Raw genomic sequence first — 21,205 nt, 5'->3', positions numbered from 1 at the left:
TCTGAGTGTGCCCACCCACTCAACACCCCCCTCCACCCCCTTCACCCTCTGACAGAAAGAGCTCTCCGTGGTGCTGAAAGCAGAAAAACACATTTGGGTTCCAGTTACAGTGCAGCCGCGAAGGGAAGGCAGAGCAGACACACGAGACAAAAACATAAAATGACTTATTGGAGAGAGAGAGACTGGGGTATGAGTGTGAATGAGGATGAGTTGAGAAGCATGCAGCAAGAGAAATAGCAGTCCAGGAATAGGAAGCAGAGAGAGGGTGAGAGGATGACGCTGTAGTGGAAGGCGACTACAGCAGGCAGTGGGCGTGTTCTTCTTGTTGTGATCTATAGTTGGGAAGCCCGGTGTCATCTGCTTAAGCACAGACTGACTATACCGACCTGTGTGGCTGAGCAGGCAGAGGGAGCCGGCAGGGAATGCCACACCAGGAAACACACTCTGCTCTACCTTGGTCTCAACCTTCAGGGCACTGTGAATGTGGATTCCTTTCACCTGTGCGACACTCTGAGACATTTTGTGCATTCGGACATATTAAAGCAGAAGGAAAGACATTCTGGGAAAGAAGCTTTAGAAAGACTGCAAGTGTTTGGTCTGCACCTGCAAGGGTAGTTTGATGTAAGAACGTGTGAGTGTGTTAGTGTGCATTTGTGTCATGCTTGCGGTTGCGGGTGCGGTCTGTTGCTACGCTGCGTCTTCCTTCTGTCTCTAGAATGTGCAGATGTGTGGAGCAGTGAAGCTGGCACCTTGTTTGGAGTTTGACAACATCTGGACTGGAGGGGTCACATCTCCCTTTTCTGCCCAGGGGAGGGAGCATTGGGCTGGGCACCCAATGGCCCAGCTCCCCTCTAGCACCAGCCTCATCCTGGGTCACAGGGACTCCTTCTAGAAAGCCAGTCAGTTGGACCGTACAATGGATGGATGTCTATGTGGATTTAAGTGGAATAGTGCACTGGTGCTCCAGCATAGGTCAGAGTTCCCTAGCGTGCACTGGACTCATCAGGAGAAGACAGAAGACACGTTGGTCCACAAACCAGCAGGGACACAGCCCCATTGTAAGTATGCTTATGCACAACATTGACCCACAAACCCACAAAAAAAATGCCAGCAAAAGCCAATGATATACACATCATAATGTATGCAAAAGTTTTTTTTTCTCTACTCAGGTCCATATAAAAATCACAAAAGCAGAGCTGCCAAGTGTTGCACCTGTGTGTGCCTGGGTTTACAGGTTAAGCTTTACTTGGTCCGTTGCACTGCACTGATTGTGTGTGCATGCACGAGTGCCCACGCGTGTTGTCATTATTGGCCTTGCAATCTTTTTGACATTGTGTCTCTAGAATATCCATGCTGCCCTTCGTGTGGGACATGGTTGCCTGGAAACAGAAATAGTGTGTCACTTTCATTTACTTTTAAAGCAAAGTCCACCTCTGTGTCCCAACTGTTGCAGCCCATGTCAACTGGAGCAAAGAGAGGCAGAGGAGATGAGACAGATAAAAAGAGAAAATGCATCAAGTGAAGGGAAAGAGCAATAAGAAGGAAGATTTGTCGGGGGAAAAAATGGGTTACCGAATTGGCAGGTTTTATAGAGATGAATAAATAATAAAAGCAGTTTACATTGATGAGTTACGGAAGGACAATCCAATGTGAAAGGCTTGGTTAGTAAAAACAGTGTGATAAACAAGCTGATGCCAGTGCAGAGTGCTGCTGCAGGCTTACGGGGATTAGGCAGGCAAGCTTAATTCCGTTCAAACACTGTTTGAACTGTGCCTTCCCTTTGCTGCCACCCTAACACATCTAACCGGTGCACCGCGATTCTCTTCAGAAACCAAGATTTATTTTCTTTGTACAGCTTCAGATCTCTGACTGTGGCTGTGCATCGGTGATAAGACCTGATAATCAGGGGGGAAAAAAATCTTGACACCACTTGACACCAGGATTCTGTGCCCTAGTTTGAGCTCTTCACTGAGACGGTGATTCTGTCTGTCGACTCTTATCAGTCCCTTCCTCATGCTTGTAGAAACCTATGCTAAGGTGTGTTGAGGATGCGTTGTAGGGAGTGGAACTGGCAGATAAACCCATTGACCTAGGCCCCATGCTGGACTTATTGATAGACAGACATGAGGTAGAGGGATGCTGAGGATGGCCAGACAATGGCCGCTCTCTCTTGCCCTGCAATCTCCATCTGGCTGCCCTCCAAGCCCTCCCCTCGCTGCCCTTGCCTGCCTACACACACATGCACACACAAACATACATACAGTTATCACAAGCCCCCTCCCCCTCCCTATGCACACTCACACTCAGTGCTTCTCTCACACGTAAACAAGCATGAGTCTTAGGCTGATCTGAAAACATTGACCTACATAAAAGCATTCACTGTCTTCTTCTCTCCCATCACTGCCCTATCCAAAGTCACACCCGGCGTTGCACATGGTATATACTATGTTGCATGCAGTTGCACAGGTTTTCAAGTGCATGCTATACACGTATGCAGACTGAATAACATCAGTAACTGCTCTGTGCTAGGTTTGCATCTTAAGTAGCTGCAAAGACTGCTATTTTAAACTGATTCCCATTTAGAAGGAGTGAATCACAGAATGATTGCACTAATGTGGATGTTTCATTGAAGAGGCTTTTCCTCACAGCAGCATCCATGCTCTTTCTTATGACAGTGATGTTGTCTGTAAGAGTCTTTTTACAGAACCAAGGGCAGCAAGGAACACTAAAACTCACGAGGAGATTATTTTTAGATCTAAGACATAAGATGATGATGATGATGTCTGCATATGCAAAACCATGCATCGCAGTCTAGTAAGATTGGTTCATTTCATCTGTGCGGTTTGTCCCAGGAGTGCTATATTTTCACATCTGAGCCCAACACGTATTACAACTGCAGAAGATGAAAGCCCCTTTTTCTAGTTTTATTCAGACACTCTTATTTAAAGCCAGTAATTTCAGCCAGAAAATGTACAAACACAACTGAGAAAATGAGCAGCCACTACGGCTCCAAAAAAAGGAAACTGAAGCACTGACACTGAAGGTTATGAGTAACTGTAGCTAAGTAGTGAGTGCCTTGACTCTTTGCATATTTACATGTGCACGTGAGCTTTCGTGTATGTGTTTGTGCACAGTGAACGATGGAGAAAGATGTTGCGACCCTCCAGGGAAAATGGCTACTCTTGCAGACGCAGGCATGATGCAAGTCTCACCACCAACATGCACCTTCCATAGGCCCACGAACTCCACAGCAACAGTTAGAAACATTAATAACAAGAGGAACAACACACAAACTCAATGTGTAACATTACTGTAGCGTTAATGCAATCTTGCTCCATCGGTTTTCCTCTCACCAAGGCTGACCTTGAAAAATGAAGGTTGAAAGAATAATTACTGACACATATTCATGCTTGCTTTGCATTCAGAACATACCCATATATGATGCTGTGGTGGTCCACATCATTAGTAGTCTTTTGTGACTCATTGGGGAAATAATTATGACTAACATCTCCTATATTTTCTCATCAGAATGCTGTGGAAACGCTTGAAGAATGATGAGCTCCAAAGAGGAGGAAACTCTCCGTTTTTTCCAGTATGTTGAGGACAATGGGCTGAGAGCCTACAACGGCCTGGTAGCTCAGAACTTTGACCACGCCAGGAATGAGAGAAATAGGGCATTCCTGCAGGAAAAAAACGAGAAGAAGAGAAAACAGGAGGAAGCCATAAGGAGGTAAGGAGAAAAGCAAAGAAAACAGACTCCTTGACAAAGATTGTGAAGAGAAATATTCTATATAAAACATATTAATCTGGTTTGGATAGGCAGAATACTGGTAGATTTATGAAGTACATTCACAAGTCTCACTACAGAACATGATGGGATTCTGCTCTGTAAATGCAAGGATGTCACTGGGTTCATTTCAGGGAGAAGTTGTAAGGAACTAGGACAAGTGGCCAGAGGGTCCCTGTGGCAATGGCTGGTTGCCATATTTTGGAGTTTTTCCAGTGTGTACTGGTGCACCCCACGATCTTTAGAGGATAATTAATTTTTCACTTTTAGACTTATTTGGGACTTGTCCTTGCATGGAGGTCATCGCTGCTCCATTTTTGAGATGGAGAGCTTTTAAAATTAAAAAGGAGGGGGATTGGCTGTGACAGAAAAGTGTGTTAGGATGTGAGGGTGGAAATTAGACATCTTGTTATGCTGTACTCAAGTACACGTTGGAAGAAAACTTTACAGCTGTGTAGAAAGTTGCATCATTGTCAGGAAAAGTTTAAGAAAATGTATTTTTTTTCCAATCGAGATCATCAGAGATTAGTCACATGCGCCGCTGCATTCTGTTTTGTATGTTGTGATGAGCGAGCAGTTACAGGAGTTACAGCCACTGCGCGCAGCAACACCACTGTGTGGCATCCCGAAACTTGAGCGAATAAGAGGCATGCACTCACAACGTGACTAGCACGTGGATACGGCGTGCTTGTGTTGTGGGGTAGAATAGTGAGCACTGAGTCACCCAGTCATTGTGGATGATAACAGGACAATGCAAAAGGGTTTGAAATGTGTTGGATGCAACGTTATGGACTTTGTTCCCCCAAAAAATGGAGAGCAGAAACACTATCGGCTAATTTTTGGATTTATTTATTTATTTTATGTTTTTCAGAAGCTAAACATCAATTTGAACTTTGCTTCAAGAGCAATGTACATAACTGATAAATCTGCTTTAGTGGTTGTTTCTGTGACGTGACCGATGACATATCTGAAAAAATGTATAATCTTTACATGTCAAGAGATATGAAACATGGTTTTGATTTAACATTGTAGTTCTCATAAGTAGCATTAGTATGCTGAGGTATTTATATAAATAATATCAATCAAGTGGATGCATATTATTTAAAAGAACAGCAAATCAGCTTTTAAAGAAATACTAGTTATTCACTTTGATGGTCAAACAAGTGATCTAATGATGCAGCAGGCTAAACAAACATCAGTTTGTTGAAAGGCTTAGGGAAATGTGGTCCAGTGCTATCGTGTGTTCATTTGTCAGTCTGCCTGACATGGTACAAGGTATTTTAGCAGCTGTTGGGAGTTTTAGCTGTGCATCAGATGATTACATTGATGTGGTTTCGGGGGCTGAGCATTTATACGTGACCAGATGTGCTTCTTCTTAACTGATTTATTCAGGAACACTTTGAACCCTGTCACGTTTCTGTCAAAGGGTCACGCGATTTAAAAGGAGCTGCCTCTTTGCTGCCACTGTGATTGTCTGTTTTTGTACTGTATACCACTTGCATGAACAAAGCCGACTTAGAGTTTAAATTTATACCTCAGACATCAGAAAGAAATCTAAGTTACAAAAACACTCAGAAATCCATCCTGGACTCTTTTATAACTTGCTGGCAATATTTCTCTGGTTCTTCTGATATTAGCATTCTGATGCAGTCTTATACAGCAACTTGGTGAATGGGAGAGGGCGACGCCTGAGGAAAGTGGCATCAACTGTCCTGCTATCCTTCCACTGGCTTTCAGCTGTTGCCAAAGCTAAAATATTAATACACAGTCACTTGAGGAAGAGTCTTAAAAAATAACTGGATTTTTCATGAGGCCTATAAGTAGGTCAATGAGACGACCCATTTTTACAGTAACTGACTGACAGTGAGACAGACAGTGAGGATTCATGTGTGCATGCTTGCATTTGCATGTGCGTCAAGAAACACATGCCTACTTGTGTATATTTGCATGCATGATCATGAACAACAGGAAAATAGAATATATTAGTGTGTGAGAAAGGTTAGGAAAGAACAAATGGTGTCGTCGTGTGACTGTGTGAGGGAGGAAGAGCTTGTTATAGCAATTGTATTTAAGAGTGGGGGGGAGAAGGAAAAAAAACCTGTTAGAGAGAGAGAGATTAAGTGTGAGCTCAGTTGCAGGAGATGTGTTCTGCCTGGTGACAGCTGGAACAGCCATAGGCCAATCAGATTGGTGCGTTAGGTTTGAGTGAGGCGGGCCTTCCTGCCTACTGCTATCTCACTCTGGGTTTCTCTTATTGTATTTCATTTGAAGAAGTTATACACACACACACACACACACACACACACACACACGCACACACACACACACACACACACACACACTCGCACAGATGCCCAAAATTTACTTAAACATGCAAGTGTATTCATGAACACTCGCACACACCACACACACAAAAAACCACACACTCACTTACATTTATGTATATTTACATATGCATGCAAATTCCAAACGGCTGCGTTAAGTCTTTCTTGGCCTTTTGTGCAGACATGCACGCATTCAAAGACATCTTTTTCCATCTCTTTTTTTCTCCAGATTTACTTCAGTGTTTTCCTTGTTTCTGTGATTTTTTTTTCTCTTTTTCTTTCTCGTCACATGGTGTCACAGTTAGAGACCCAGAGCTGCCCGACGACAAGTCAACTCCAACTGGTCCAAGTGCACCTGTGGTCTGTCCTCTAGCCAATCACTGGGCAAATATCCTATAAATAACCCAGTCACCACTACTCCAGTCACACCCACCCACCCATACTCACAACCCATGTGTATGGGTGTGCATGCACACAGTCACAGCAGATGCACACCCAAAACATATGAGAAGGATGTGCTGCTGACACCTGTGGCTGAGTGTTGTAGATCATTCTTTCTTTTTTCAAAGACGTTTCACCCCAAACATGGATGATTAATATTGTTATTAGTGTTATATCGCAACTAAGCATGTGATTTGATGTTTACGTTTATCCTAACTTTATTCAAATTACATTAGCAATGTGGCTCTACAGGTAGCTGCAGGTACCTTTCTCTTGTAGAACCTCTGTCATCTGTAAACAAGACGTAATGTGGTCATGATGTGCACGTGCACTTTATTATTGTTGTGTGGCGGCAGCTGGTTTTGTGTCTGGTCTCTATGGGTACCCTGTTGCTAGGCAAAGTTAAGCCCCTGACCAATGAACCCACCCCACCAAGCACCTTCTGTTCAGCAGCTGGCCGGGAGGGAGTCAGAGTCAGCAAAGTCCCACACTGAGGGGTCACACACACACAGAAACATACATATACACACACACGCAAATGTGCACACACTCACGCGAGATAGAGATTTGTGAAACCACACATGCAAATTCTTCCATTTGTTTAAACATTCAAATCTCTGACATTAGCTTAATTGTGTCTCTGATATGAGAATAAATAAATAAATAAACTGCAGAGATCAAGCGTGCATACATTGCAAATTTATCATGTCTTTTGTACAAACTATTTCCCTAAGCACTGTCAGATCTTGAGCTCATTTACTCTGCAACACACACACACACACACACACACACACTTGACACACACACACTTGACACACACACACATACAGACCTCCTTTCCCCCATTACCACACACTACACTCAGACATCATTAACGCTCCATTCAGGCCAATCATCCATTTATAGGGATTGATTGTGTACAGGCTGGGGGACTTCCATGGTGTCATTCAGTGTGTGGTTGTGTGAGCAGCGTCGGCCATATCCAGGGTTAAACTCAAATCGATGCCCTGCCCTGAAAGAGACCCTGTTTTCAATTGAACTAACACGTCTGTTATTGGTAACTTAGCGCTCTAATCATTTGAGCCCCTTGCACAGAAGGAAATGTACATGAACACACACGTATTCTTCACATAAATGGAGAGTGGCATGATGACTCTGTGTTTCAGGGTATGTGCTATTTTTGCTGCCTCCTGGAAAAACTTCATGCTTCTGAAAAGAAAAGTAATATATATCAGTACATTTTAAAATGTCTTGTTCTTCTTGCATCAAATATCCTGCTTTTATCTTCCTCTGTACCTTCTCTCCCTCTCCTCTCTTCTGTTTTAGGACGGGCGAAGACATAGCAACTGAAGGCAAACACTTACGTATGGGCTCTATTACTATGCCGGACCCCCAGGAACACATGCCCATGCCCCACCCGCATGCCCTTGCCTGTGGGCAGGGCTTCTCCATACGCTCCCAGTCCCTCCACTCCGTCGGTGGTGGGAACAGTGGTGGTGGAGGAGAGGAGGAAGTGGGAAGCCCGACCTCAAGGAAGCAGCCCCCGCCCAAGCCCAGGAGGGACCCGGCCACCAAGCTTAGCATGTCGTCTGAGGCGGTGGACCACAGTCCAATGTCCACCTGCCGTGGGGAGAGATGTGACGGTGAGTGGTGGTGGCACTTCACACCAAACTGCTACGCTATATATAGCTGCTCTCTGCAGTGCCCTCCTCAACACTGTTTCTCCTGCAATGACATGACATCTAGCTATTCACTGCATACTTCAATTAAGTACCATAGTGGCTTATTGATTTAGAAATAATGATGAGCTATAAGTACAGTGGGGTTATTCCATGGTTATATCATTATGATTGCACTAACGCGCCAGTTTCTACTGCCAAGAGCAATATTCCGATATGATATAGTGACTACTTCTGTGTATTAAGTTGAAGCTCCATGGATCAGAGGACTGTGCTGGCTATGGAACACAGTTAGTTGTCAAAGCTGTTCTCATTGCACATAAAGAAAGTAGAAGACCGTTTCTATAATCTTGTTTAAAACCGACTTATATATTTCTACAAGGCAAATTACCGATAAAGGCCAAACAATATCTGTCCCAATTTAAACTGGCATGGCCAACATTTAGAGATGCATTGATCAAGATCCAGAAGATGCACCCTGCAGCAATGTCGGTCAGGTTTCTGAAGCAAAACAACACAATATGCTCGCTTGGCCATGGATGAAAAACTGGGCATAATAATAGTAAATCAACTCAGTGTATGAAAAGCTTTGATGGATCATAGAAGAATTAACTGAGCTAAAGGAATGTTTCCCTTAACAAGCCACAGATACAACAACTGCTGGAGCAAATGCAAAACGTGCACTTCCTTCTGAGAAAAAAAAACATCACAGCACATGTTGTGCTGACCATAAAGTAACAAGCACTGCCAAATTAAACAGATATTATAATAAAAGTCTATGTGGCAGGTGGCTGTGAGAGCAGAGAGATTTAGAGGTTGCAGGAAGCTTTGACTCCATTTCAGTTTGGATGCTTCGCTGCCAACGTGATGTTGAGGGAGTCGCCCAGCCTGGCTCAGATTGGTGGGGATCTCTCTGTGTGCACACAGATCTTCCTGGGCACCACGGCAACCATCCCACAGAAACAAGACCCCCTGCAGCCCAGCCAATGACAGCATCACTGCACAGCTCGGGCCAATGGGGCTCCAGAGGTGCTGAAGTCTGAGGCTTCGGAGCCAATCAGAGCGAGAGTGTGGGGGTGTCCCTGGCTGAGGGGAGGGTTGCGTGCTCTGTAGCTGGCGCTGTAGCGGGAAGGGGAGGAGCTTGTCAAAGTAGAATTCATTCAGGAGGAGCGATTGACCTAGATTCGTTTTCCCCAGGAGGAGAGGGAGGGAGAGGGGGTTGCGGGTAAACACATCCGCTACAGGGGGAGGGGGAGAAGAGGGAGCAATAGAGAGAGGAGAGGAGAAGGGACAGGGAGTAAGAGATGTTTGGAGAGGTGGATTCATCATCAGGGCTGAAACTGTTCTCAGGATCCACCATGCAAACCTGTTAGTGTAGTAATGTATTTGGCAATTATGGAAAAGAGGCATAGGTGCACTATTGTGTGCACATTACTGAATGCGCATACACACATGCATGCACATATGCACACAAAGAAAGGAAGAGAGAGTACACAAGAATGTGAGTATCATATCAGTCCAATTAAACACATACCGGGAACACATCTGGGTTGAACCACATCTTCTATTAACACCCTATTAATTAGTGGTAATGAAAAGAAAATGTGGAAACAAGAGGCCCGTTTCATAGTCTGTTCAAATTAGCATCACTGACATCAGCATCAGCCTGGGTAAATGCATGGCATGCAAAATACTAGCGCAAAACAACATGACATGTTCTTGACTTTGAATTCATTGTTTTTTCCTTTACATATTTGCTCCACTTATAGAAAGACTCAAATCTATCTGTCCATCCCCGTCCATCAAATTTTCAGCAACATAGTCTTCAAAGCCACACACTCAGACGTGACAGAAAACGTGGAAGGCAAACACCTACACAGTTAGATTCCCGTTTTCTGGAACAACTTCATAGGTTGTGAGACTGTGATATAAAATGTGTACGTGCTTGTCCTAATTTCCCTCGCCGAATGTGTAGGCATGTGCAGTGTGTGTGTGTGTGTGTGTGTGTGTGTGTGTGCGTGTGTGCGCATCCGCGCATGCGTGGATGTAAGGATGGCGGTGAGTCATAAAGTTAGGGGAAGTGTGCGTGTGTCTGGGCCATCTGGCATCTGAATTATTAAAGGTGTAAAATCTGCAGTTTGAAGATTTCAGACATGGTCTGGCTCTTAACTACACTTATCTCCCCCTGCCTATCAGCCTATCAGAGAAAGGGACACTCTTATCCAAACATCCCAATGTCTGACCTAGAATTACACTATGAGCAACTCAGTAGTATAGAGCACCGTCTACTGTGTATAAACTAGCATTAGGACTGTGCTATACAGTAGTATCTAGTGAACACTGTACCGAAACCTCACTGCACCACATCTAAAGAGATTCACACTGCAATGCTACGTCACCACTATCAGAAAGAAGCTCCACAGTGTGTGTGACCCAGATTCTATACTCACATACTGCTCCACTGCCGTATATGTGACCTAGAAACATGCATATGCCTCAACTATTCCCACATATCTGACTCAAGATATTGCTCTCAGCTATACACGTTGACCTGTATCTGACCCACAGAACAGCAATAGGCTTTATATTAATGCTAGTGATTCACTTAATGATAAATTATAAATGATTCTTAAAATACACTTTTTGTTAAATCCTGTATTGCTTTGTGACAGCACAAATGTCTCATGCCAGAACACAGTGTCAGTCAGAATGACAAACTATTCAACAGGTGAATAAGCCAGAAAACTGACAATATGCTGTATGCTTGTGAAAGTGATTTTCTCCAGCGGATTTGTGTTGAGACTGTCTTTCTCTCTATGCTTCAGCAGCTCAAGGATGCAGTGAGGACTGTAGGAGGGTGCCGCCACCCAAACCCAAGAGGAACCCCAACACACAATTGAGCGTTTCCTTTGATGAGTCCTACATCAAGAGTCACGCAGGCAGCGGGGTTTGCCCGTCCAAACCCCTCCACCATGTCACCTCCCCCTCTGAACGCAACCCCTCGCCTCCACAGAGTGACGAGAGCCCTACAGATGACTGTGAGGATGAACCCGTCTACATAGAGATGGGCGGGATTGATGTCGGAGCACGAGAACCCCTGAAGAGTGAGGATGAGGAGCCAGGAGAGTCTGTGTATGAGGAAATGAAGTACCCAGCTCTGGATGATATGGAGTACCGTACTGACCCGGTGGGATGCCGCTCTGCATGCCCCACCCCGGCACCCTATGACCCTGAACCTCTCAGTCGCTGCTCCACGCCTCGAAACATTCCCCTCTGTGACATTCCTGCACCCTTTCCCAATTTACTCACCCATCGGCCTCCGCTGTTGGTGTTCCCACCAGCACCCGCCCAGTGTTCACCCAACTCAGACGAGTCTCCCCTCACCCCTCTTGATGTAACCAAATTGCCCATGCTGGAGAACCAGTCCTACAGCAAATCCCCGACATCCTCCACCGAGCCACCCTCCTCTGCACACATCCGCAGGGAGCTCACTGCGACCCCAACCCTCACCGTCTCTGGGCGCTCCTCTGCGCCCCCTCTACCCTGTACCCTCTACAAATCCTCCTCCTCGTCCTCCTATCAGCGCAGCCACTCTGCTTGCCCATCGCCTGTCAGCATGGGTCGCTGTCTCACCCCTCTGAGCCTCATGCGCACTCCTCCCTTCGACGCTACAATGCCATTCCCGGGGGGTCTGCCGCGTAGCGCCTCTGCCACCCCTCACGGCAAAGGCTCGCCACCTCAAGACGGTGTGGGTCGACTCCATGGCTCTATGCAGAATGTGTCAACAGGTCGTTCACGGACACCCACCAGCCCTCTGGACGAACTAACCAACCTATTCACCACAGGAAGGAACATGCTGAAGAAAAACACCAGTGGCAGGAAGTCTAAAGAGCCTGGAGAGAGTGAGTCATTTCACACATCTGTCTTATTATTTTGGTTTGTAGTAAAGCAAAGAGACACAGACGTGTGTCCTCATATTTGCTTATTCATGTCTTAGATTCCAGAGTGTAGACAGCTTACAACTGCGTCTCTTTGTAAATATTTTACTCTCTATATCTGCAAGTCATTAGAGAGACATAGTTAAGAGAGTTACCAGGAAAGCAACCCAACCAGCTCTAGAGAGGAGCTGCAAAGCAAATTGGAATAACATCCTAAAGTGTGTATAGATGACGTAGAAGGCGTCAGAGTCTAAATTCTTTGACAATTAAGTAGTCTTCAGTTTCCTAATTAGTGATTGAGTAATGTATCCCTATTATGGGTTAACAAGTTTAACTCTACTAAATTAAGAGCCTCTGCAGAGAACGCATCACTTTTACATTACCATGTTTACGCTGCTCTCTACAACCTTCCATCTATTTAATTTAGGCCCCGTGAGCCAAGTCTGATAGAGATCGTATGATTTAATCTGAGGGGATTAGAGACTAAAACGGACAGCAGGTCCCTCAAACCTACTCATGGCATTAGTCCATCAGGCAGCATTACTTTTAAATATGTAAACATCATGTTTAAATACAGATAGCCATGCCACACCCGGGAGACTGCCAAAATCAATGCAGCTGTGAAGGAAAACATTGTGTGCTCACGATAATACAAGGCGCACAAATCGCTTAAAAGTTTACAGAAAAAGATGTCAAAACAGTTTATCACTCATGATCACAGTCTCTCTCATATGGTGGTGTTTGGTGCCAGCAGCATTATCAGTCAGTCACAAATTAACATTCTCGTTCTCACGCATTATGCAGCCACTGTTTTTGTGTTAAAATAGCCAAGTTAAGGTTGAATATTTTGAAATCCAATGTGCTTAATGTAAATGGATAAAAAATGATGACTGGAGGCATTTAACCAAACTTAAATAAGCAAGAGAGTGATTCATAAATGCACGAAGGATAGTATAGTTAATGTAGAGACATGTCATGCATTATTATTTGGGTCACCTATAAATTAATGTAGAGCATCCAATGATGTAGAGTGAGGTTGAAATTTAACCCCATTGTTGAAATATAACTCCAAGGCCACGTCCCTCTTCAGAGGTGAGCTGTACAATCTGAAATGATTTTAAAAATTGAGAAAAAAATTATATGGACATTTATCCAAATGCATTTTTTACATAAATCATTAAAGAACTACAAAGAGTCCACACATCCATCCCTACTCTACGCTCTTAGCAACTACAACACAGCAACAGTGGAAGGAGGAGAAATCCCTGTTTCTTATTTGCAGATTCCCTCCCCATGGGTAATCCAGCCAATCACAGCTCAGGGCATGCCGGTCTTCAACAGAGCAATGAGCTATGGCTCTGAACTCAAATCTTCACCTGATCAGAGGATTTCAGATTCTCTTTTCTGTCCAATCAGCACATACTCCACTCATAATTAAGCCAATCAGGGAGCTGGGGCAGCTGTGCAGATGGGGGGTAGTGGAAGCTGAGACAATTTCTGATTTCTTGCTATTTTGACTTCACTGATAAGTATGTCTTTCAGTTGGTGTATACACATGTCAGTTGGTGCACATTTGCCATTTAGTGCTGTTATTTCAATGCATTGTCTTAATTATATCTGTTGAATTAGTAACTTACATTAAGCGATTTTCAGATACTCAAGTGTTGCATCACGTGCCCAGGAATTCCCAGTGATATCTCATTAATGAGCCCCTTGACAGTATTTTGTTTTCTACTCCCATATGGTTCATCAACAGTTCTCGATACCTCAAGAGTGGGCTGTGCTGACAGGTCTTATTAAATTATTTATTTTTTAACACCTGTGTTACACGGGGCTGAAGCACTGACAGGTTGTGCGTGTTGCTCTGTGACTGGCTACAAGCCCACACGGTGTAATGAGCACACAAACCTAACACAATGAATGGAGGTTCTTTCCTTTTTTTTCACTCCCGTTCTGAGGCGATAGAGACAGCAACAGCTAGCCTGACCCACTTACCAGGCGGTTAATCGCCATACTCATACACACACACGCATGCGTCCACACACACTAAAAAGCTACGTATGACACATGTGGGCATGACAGGGAATACTTGTGTATGGTACTATATGTTAAAGCCCATATAGAAACCATATAGAGCCTGGCACAGCCTACGTGGAAACCAATCATGCACATACATTTTTCACTTGTGCAGCTATGATCTATAACGTCTTTATTGTTACTTGATCAAGTGACATACATATAGTTCCCTTCTAGCATTTGCTACACACGAGTTGGAATATTATATGTACTGTATACATGATTAAGAAAGAGCACAGCGTAGTTGTGCAAATCTGAAAAAATGTAAACATAACAATCATGTAACAAAAGAGGTTGATGGTTTAGAAATGATGTAGAAGTAATCATGATTACTTAATGAGTAGCTTTGAAGGTGAAAGAGAACTGAAGTGACAAATGTACAATATGAACTACATATTTTAATTGAATTCAGACAACTACAACACCTAATGATAATGTGTGTCATTGACGGTGTGTATCACTACACACTATCAATAGCGTGCAATGACATGAACTCTGATGAATTTTGATGCCTGTGATCCCACACATTGACTCATCTAACTCCAGTGGTTTACTGTAGCTGCATCAGTGAGTACTGAGTGACACCTAGAGGATATTTGATGGTAGTGAAGAAACATGTAACAGAAAAACAGATTTTTTTTTTTCTCAAACAGATTTTGACCATTTATATTCAAACTGTTTACTACCATATTGTGATGAAATGAAATTATTATTTTTTATTTTTTAATGCATCATCAGCTAGAGAAGATGTTTCATCAGTCAAGTATTTGTCCTCTGAATTTTTTTTGTTGTCTTCTTTCACAGCTGAGTCCAAAAGTAAGTCTCACAGTGAGTCAAAGCGTGAAGGCAAGGAACGCCACAGTCACAGCAAGGAGTCCAAGCGAGACTCCAAGGAGCGCCACAGCAAAGAGTCTTCTCACCGGAGAGACAAAGACAGAGACAAAGACAGAGACAGAGACAAAGACAGAGACAAAGACAGAGACAAAGACAGAGGGAGCAGCAATGTGGAGCAACTTCCCCACAGACGCAACAGTAAAGACCGTACTTGTAGTGGTGTAGAAGCACCACCTGTTCGCAGGGATAGCAGGGACCAGGGCTACAGCAGTGTAGAGCCCATCCCTGTGAGACGGGACTCCAAAGACAGGGGCTGCAGCTCCTTAGAACCCATTTCTTTGATAAGAAGAGACTCCAAGGACAGAGGGATCAGCAATGGAGACTTGATGCCGAGGAGGGACAGCAAAGATAGGAGCGGGGGACATGGAATGGAGTCCCTGCTGAGACAGGACAGCAAAGACAGAGAGAGACTGCTGGATCAGCCACCTGAGCTGTTACCAAGACAAGACAGCAAGGAGAGGGTAAGAAACGGTGTAGACTCTAGACATGAAAGCAGAGAGAGACTGCTAGATCAACCACCTGAGCTCTTACCCCGACAAGATAGCAAAGAGAGAGCTAGGAACGGTGTGGACTCAAAGCATGAAAGTAGAGACAGGCCGCCTGAGCTTTTACCCCGACAGGAGAGCAAAGACAGAGCTAGAACTGGAGCAGAATATAGGCATGATAGCAAGGACCACCGTCCTGATTTGTTGCCCCGACAGGATAGCAAAGAGAGAGTGAGGAGTGACATGGAACATAGGCATGAAGGCAGAATTGACCAGCCACCTGAGATCCTGCCCCGACAAGAAACATCCAGAAGCAGCAACAGCAAGGACAGAGTTGGCTACAGCTCTGAATCCAAGCATGAGGGGAGAGAGCGGAGCTGCCACAATGGAGATCTCCCTCCTCCTCCTCTCCCCAGGCAGGACAGTAAAGATCTCAGCAAAACTGGCCTCGAGGTGAGACGGGACAGCAAAGACAGAAGTCTGAATGGCTCGGAGCAGCATCATTATGATGTGAAGAACACCAAGAGCCCCACTGCGATGGAGTATAGGTGTGATAACAAAGAGAGAGGATATCGATCAGATGGCACGCCCCGACGAGATAACCGAGCAACTTACAGCATGGACCAATCAAAAGCACAAGAGAGGAATGGCAGCACAATGTCAGGGCAGCATTCATCCACAACCACGCCTACTCACCACGGGAGATCATCTGGTAGCCCACCAATGACTGTGGGAACAGGAAATGGTGAGGGTTATCACCTCAAATAAAAAAATCTAACGTTGATCATTAAATTGTTGAATCTGTTACATCATAAAGCATCCAGCTGAAAAAAAAAAATGCATTGAACTATTTTTATTACATATGACGAACAGCATGATTTTTCTTTGTAGATCTGAAAGCAGCACCGAAGTATGGCCGCTCACCTTCTATGCCTGTTAACCCCTCACCAATGGGAACTCCACAAAGGAGAGCAGCAGAGACACATCAAAGTCAGGTATGCAGACTTGTTTGTTTCTCAATTTCACTTGAGACATTTCTGTGAATTTTTTCTTTCTTTCTATTTTGGTGCTCTTCTGACTGGTTTGAATGGCGTTAGACTCAATTAGAAAAATGTCATGTCATGTCCTTATGTTCACCAATCAGGTTTTAACAAAATTTAGTCAATCGAATCTAATAAAACCACACCTACACAGTCCTGATGAAGCAGATCAGAGGAGTTTTTCTGTTATCACCTTTACTCAATAATACCTCAAGATGCTTTTTCACATATATTTAATGCTGTAGAGAAACACAGTAATTAAGAGTTGAAGCCAAGTTTTTAACCAGTGTACCTAACTTTGAAGTCAAGCTGTGTTCACCACACTCAAAGCATTGACTCTGTCTCACAGATGCCCCAGATGCCATGGATATGTGGGGACACCACGATGCTAGAACAGATCGAGAGGAAACGCACCCTCTGCATGGAAATTCGCTCCCGACAACATCCACACGTGCAGCGATCTCTGGAGAGGCCTCCTCCTCCGGACAGGAACGAGGACAGGCACCAGGAGCGGAGTCAGTGCAAGCAAGAAAGTGCATCTGTCCTCCCAAGCTGGGGGAAAAGCAGTGGGGCCAAAAAGATCCGTCCTCCCCCTTACCCCACACAGACAACCGTATTCTGGGACACAGCCATCTGACAGTGACAACACACGTACACCTCCCTGCCACACAACCCCAAATTACCACTCCCTCTCTCCTCTGGGTTGTGCTGATTGCTCCCTGCAACATCAGGGGGCGTCAGGACGGCCAATAAGAGCATCAGGGGGAGGATACTTGCTGATGTCAAAGGACAATGGTGGTTACCATAGCAATATTTCTGCTTGTTCAGGTTGTCATGTTTTCTTATCATCACTGGTGATATTTGATATTTTTCTATTTCCTGTGACTGGATTCTTGTAATATAATTAGTAGAATAGATATTTGATGAATAGATATTTTTTAAATGAGATGGGGATTAAAAAGCAGCTTAAATTATGTATAGTAGATGTAGATGCAATCTAATGTTTGTTTTTAAGTTATTTTTGTTTTGGTTATTTTACATTTGAAAGCATAATCTATCAATACTTGTACTGTAGTAGCATAATTTTCTTATGCCCAACTCTTTTTGTGCTCAAAGCACTAAAGTGAATGGGCTATTCAATTCTGTCTATATATACTTTACATTTTCACTGTTGTATTGTAAGTTGAGGAGTCAATGTCAACGTGCTTTAGATTCCAGCGCCCTCCATGCCTGGTCCAGTATGTTGTAGAATGTACAACAGTTGGTCCTAGAACAGAGACAGGAAACTTTGTGTGCTTCAGTTTGTATATTACAGTAAGAAGCTGTGTAGTCACTACGTCAAAGCCTTTTGAATCGGTTGAATCGTTCTATAGGTAAACCTGTTGGCTGGCATGTTGTAGATGACAGAGAAGGTGTGAAATGTTTCTGTTGTATTCTAAGATACGCTATGAGGGTGGGATGGGAAGGTAGTAAATTAGAACATGCATTATTAACAGTATAATTTCCAAAACCAGCCAAAGCCTGTAAAAGCGAGATATGGGTGTGGTTGCACTTGGGGACGTTTGGTTATTTGAAATGGGGTTGGTGGCAATAGCTGGGGAGTACCAGCGTCCTTACTTTGCCATGCACACTGCGAGCACCATGACACAGTGTAAATACTTGATGCCAACGACCAGCCCGTACAATCAACACCTGAGCTTTTAGAACATTTCTTAATTTTACTGCAGATTATAATAGCCATATGCACTTGCTTAAGAAATAACTTTCAAGATTATGCTTATATATATATATTTTTGAAAATGTTAGGAGTAGTGAGCTGTGCCATGTAAGTTTTAATTTGTTGGCTGGGAGGTAAAGCCTCAGGAGACTGGCTGTGTGTGACATACAGTCATCTATGATTGGTTGTCTCTGATAATATTCCCAATTCAATTGGCTGGCAACCAGTTCAGAGATCAAATCGTTCAAGGACCTATCACATGGCAACAGCTCTACCCAGTTAAAAGGACAGGGGTTGCACAAGGGCCTACAAATATTTGAGGCTCTGTTTAAGAAGAAAAAAAAAAAAACTGCACTACCGATCATCTTCCATCACATTTAATCAGGCTGGTTACATACGTCCTTCTCCCCCAGCTCTCTCCCTCTACCTCAGCCTCCTGCTTACATCATCTAAATTGGTTCTCTTTGCACATTAAAATGCAATGTCAACATTGCCAAAATAGTATGGGTTTGACAAATGAGCTAGCCCTCAGCGTGCAAGTGCAGTACCCCCTCTCTGGTGAGAATCAATGCTACAGAGGTCCCTCTGTGTTGTACCTTCATGTGTGTGTATGTGTGTGTGTGTGTGTGTGTGTGTGAGGGAGAGAGCTGTGCGTGTTTGTGCGCCTGTGTGTGTGTGCCAAGCTACACTGTATGCAAGTTGAATCTTTAAAAATGATTGTTTTGAGACATTCACTTTGCCCTATCCATGATGTTGGTGGGTGGATGTTGGAAATGTAATAATGATGATGTACAATCTTTTTGTGTGTATAAACGTGCACTGTGAAAAGGTAGAGAGAGCACCACACTGTCAGAGTCCTCTGTCCTATTGCACTGAGTGTTCTCTTGTTTTGCGTAATAAAAAAGAAAAGGAAAAAATGTTTGAGGAAAAAAGTACTGTATACTGATTGTCACTTGGGTTCTGTTGAGAGAAACAAATAAATATGAACTTGAAACCTGCTATGGAAAAACTGTATCCTGTTGAATTTATTCATTTTGTCCTACTTTGGGATTTTTGCATGTAAGTTGTAGTGTTTTCAACTGCAGTAGTCACTGAAGTCTGGGTGACTCTGAATGTCAAAACTTTTCTACAAACATTTTAATTGAGGTGCACAACTTAAATAAAGAAGGAAGGATATTTTTACTATTTCTCATAAAGGATGAAGAACACCATCTGAAAAAGTGGGTGAATACAAAAGCTTAGAGTACAGCAGCAAAATGATCAACTATTAAAACATTTTTTTCTTTAGAAATAGCACCTTATTTAAATAATGACACAAAAGCAGTAGTTTATGAAAAAAAAGAAAAAAGAAAAGTCGTTCAGATAAAAGTAACGGTATAAATTGCCATTTGTCACTAAATATAATCTAAATATAGACCTGAGTGGTGATCAGAATCAGGTTTTGATACTAAAAGTGACGAGAAGACCTTTATTTTTCTCTGAGGCAGACGTGGCACTGACTGGCCTTGCGTCGCTGTTGGTCGGCTGCTTTGATGGTGTCGGGCGTCGCGGCGTTAAACTGCTCTGTCTGACTCACAGTAGTCAGCCAAAAACTGTAGAGGTTGGTGAAGTAGTGGCAGGAGCCTCGTGGGCCCTGGCACTCTATGAAGGGATGAGTTCTGAAATCCTTAAGGCAGCTTCCAGAAGAGGTCAGAGACTGGCCGCCCCCTTTATCACCTGCCCCAGTGTGCTGAAGGAGAAAGGAAGAAGCAGCAAGAAGACATTCAGAGGAGCTGATGGCATTTTTTTTTCATCCACACAATCAAGCTTTTTAAACGCGCTCACCAGAATGAAAGAGTAACCCGTCCACAGACTCCTCCAGCCAGGTGGGCATGCAGGAACCGTCTGATCCTGGCTGTGAAAAGCCACTGCGGGAGAAACTGTCTCACAAACAACGCAGCGGCTGATGTGCTGGCTGATGTGCTGGCCGAACAGGGGCATCATGGGTATGGGAGCAGTGGTGGACAGCCAATAGGATTTGTCGTTGCGACTGGAGTAGTGACAGGCAGCTTTGTTGCAGTAGGAGAAAGGCATGGTGGAGAAAACGCGGAGGCAGGAGCCAGCCTGGCCTACAGAGAGAGCAGGTTGAAGAAGAGAGAGAAGGTTTAAGAGAAACAAGAAGAAGTTCTTTCTATGAAAAAAACTCAGGACATCAACAAAAGCATCACTTTATGCAGACCCTTACCCAGGTCCTGTGTGTGAGCCTTCTCTTGTCCCTCCAGGTACGCCAGACTGTAGCCCGCCCAAAGCTGACTGCTGCCTACAGGGCACAGCGGCACCTTAACTGACTGGCTGTGAATAACCAAAAGGAAGCCTGATCTCAGTGCCCCCCTACAGCCTGGCCCACCTGGATCACCCGGTGCACCTGGGATACCTTGAGGATAGAGGGGATGAACAAGTAGCAAGTGGGTGACATGGAGGGAGGATAAGAGCTAACACAAGAGCAGTTTTTTTTGGAGTTTCTTGTATGCAACACGTGACTTTTATTTTTACCATCCTGCCACTGGATTAAATAGAAAAAATTCTGGGATTGTTCCATGATTGCGTCTGGTTATTCACCTTGAGGTCCAGTAAATCCTCGCTGACCTGCTTCTCCTGGGTCTCCGACAGGACCATTAGGACCAGCAGGACCTGGTAGACCAGGGAAGCCCACAGACCCTATAGAACCCTTCTCTCCTGGAACCCACAGATACAAAGAAACAAGAACAAATATATACACACAGACGCATACAGACAACTGATGATGATTTAAAAAAAAAAAAAAAAAAAAAAAAAAAAAAAAAAA

At 44.0% G+C, this 21,205-nt stretch overlaps 3 protein-coding genes across 4 annotated transcripts in view; 1 reads left to right on the top strand and 2 right to left on the bottom strand.

Annotated features, from left to right (window-relative positions):
* Positions 1-519, bottom strand: part of LOC147819164 (uncharacterized) — a 2,433-nt gene extending 1,914 nt beyond the window's left edge. Inside the window, exon 1 of the mRNA XM_087173723.1 lies at positions 387-519. Coding sequence (XP_087029849.1) covers positions 387-519 — 133 coding nt within the window. The remainder of the gene's footprint in view (positions 1-386) is intronic.
* On the top strand, positions 120-19,390 carry nyap2b (neuronal tyrosine-phosphorylated phosphoinositide-3-kinase adaptor 2b). 2 transcript variants are annotated; one of them, XM_023405494.2, is made up of 7 exons: positions 120-1,058; positions 3,529-3,730; positions 7,879-8,195; positions 11,060-12,133; positions 15,050-16,369; positions 16,516-16,619; positions 17,014-19,390. In XM_023405494.2, the coding sequence occupies exons 2-7, from the start codon at positions 3,552-3,554 to the stop codon at positions 17,299-17,301; spliced, it is 3,282 nt and encodes a 1,093-aa protein (XP_023261262.1). In that variant the 5' UTR covers positions 120-1,058; positions 3,529-3,551; the 3' UTR covers positions 17,302-19,390. The 2 variants fall into 2 exon arrangements, with proteins under 2 accessions (XP_023261262.1, XP_023261261.1); XM_023405493.2 differs by having other exon boundaries at positions 11,057-12,133.
* A 151-nt stretch (positions 19,391-19,541) lies between these two features.
* LOC111654436 (uncharacterized) overlaps positions 19,542-21,205 on the bottom strand; it is a 23,449-nt gene continuing 21,785 nt past the window's right edge. The window contains exons 46-49 of the mRNA XM_087173722.1: positions 20,980-21,196; positions 20,606-20,794; positions 20,206-20,489; positions 19,542-20,110 (exon numbers count right to left, since the gene is read on the bottom strand). Of these exons, the coding sequence (XP_087029848.1) occupies positions 19,850-20,110; positions 20,206-20,489; positions 20,606-20,794; positions 20,980-21,196 (951 nt within the window). The 3' untranslated portion in view covers positions 19,542-19,849. The remainder of the gene's footprint in view (positions 20,111-20,205; positions 20,490-20,605; positions 20,795-20,979; positions 21,197-21,205) is intronic.

This window comes from Seriola lalandi, unplaced genomic scaffold, assembly GCF_002814215.2.
Source record: "Seriola lalandi dorsalis isolate HSWRI2012SDOR001 ecotype SW California unplaced genomic scaffold, Sedor1 jcf7180002054277, whole genome shotgun sequence".
NCBI lineage: Eukaryota > Metazoa > Chordata > Actinopteri > Carangiformes > Carangidae > Seriola > Seriola lalandi.
This window is presented reverse-complemented; position numbering and strand designations above follow the sequence as displayed.

Coding starts and splice junctions, on each gene's coding strand:
- nyap2b (XM_023405493.2), top strand. CDS start 3,552: ATGATGAGCTCCAAAGAGGAGGAAACTCTCCGTTTTTTCCAGTATGTT. Junction 3,731..7,878: donor CAGGAGGAAGCCATAAGGAG/GTAAGGAGAAAA, acceptor CTTCTGTTTTAG/GACGGGCGAAGACATAGCAA. Junction 8,196..11,056: donor CCGTGGGGAGAGATGTGACG/GTGAGTGGTGGT, acceptor TCTATGCTTCAG/CAGCTCAAGGATGCAGTGAG.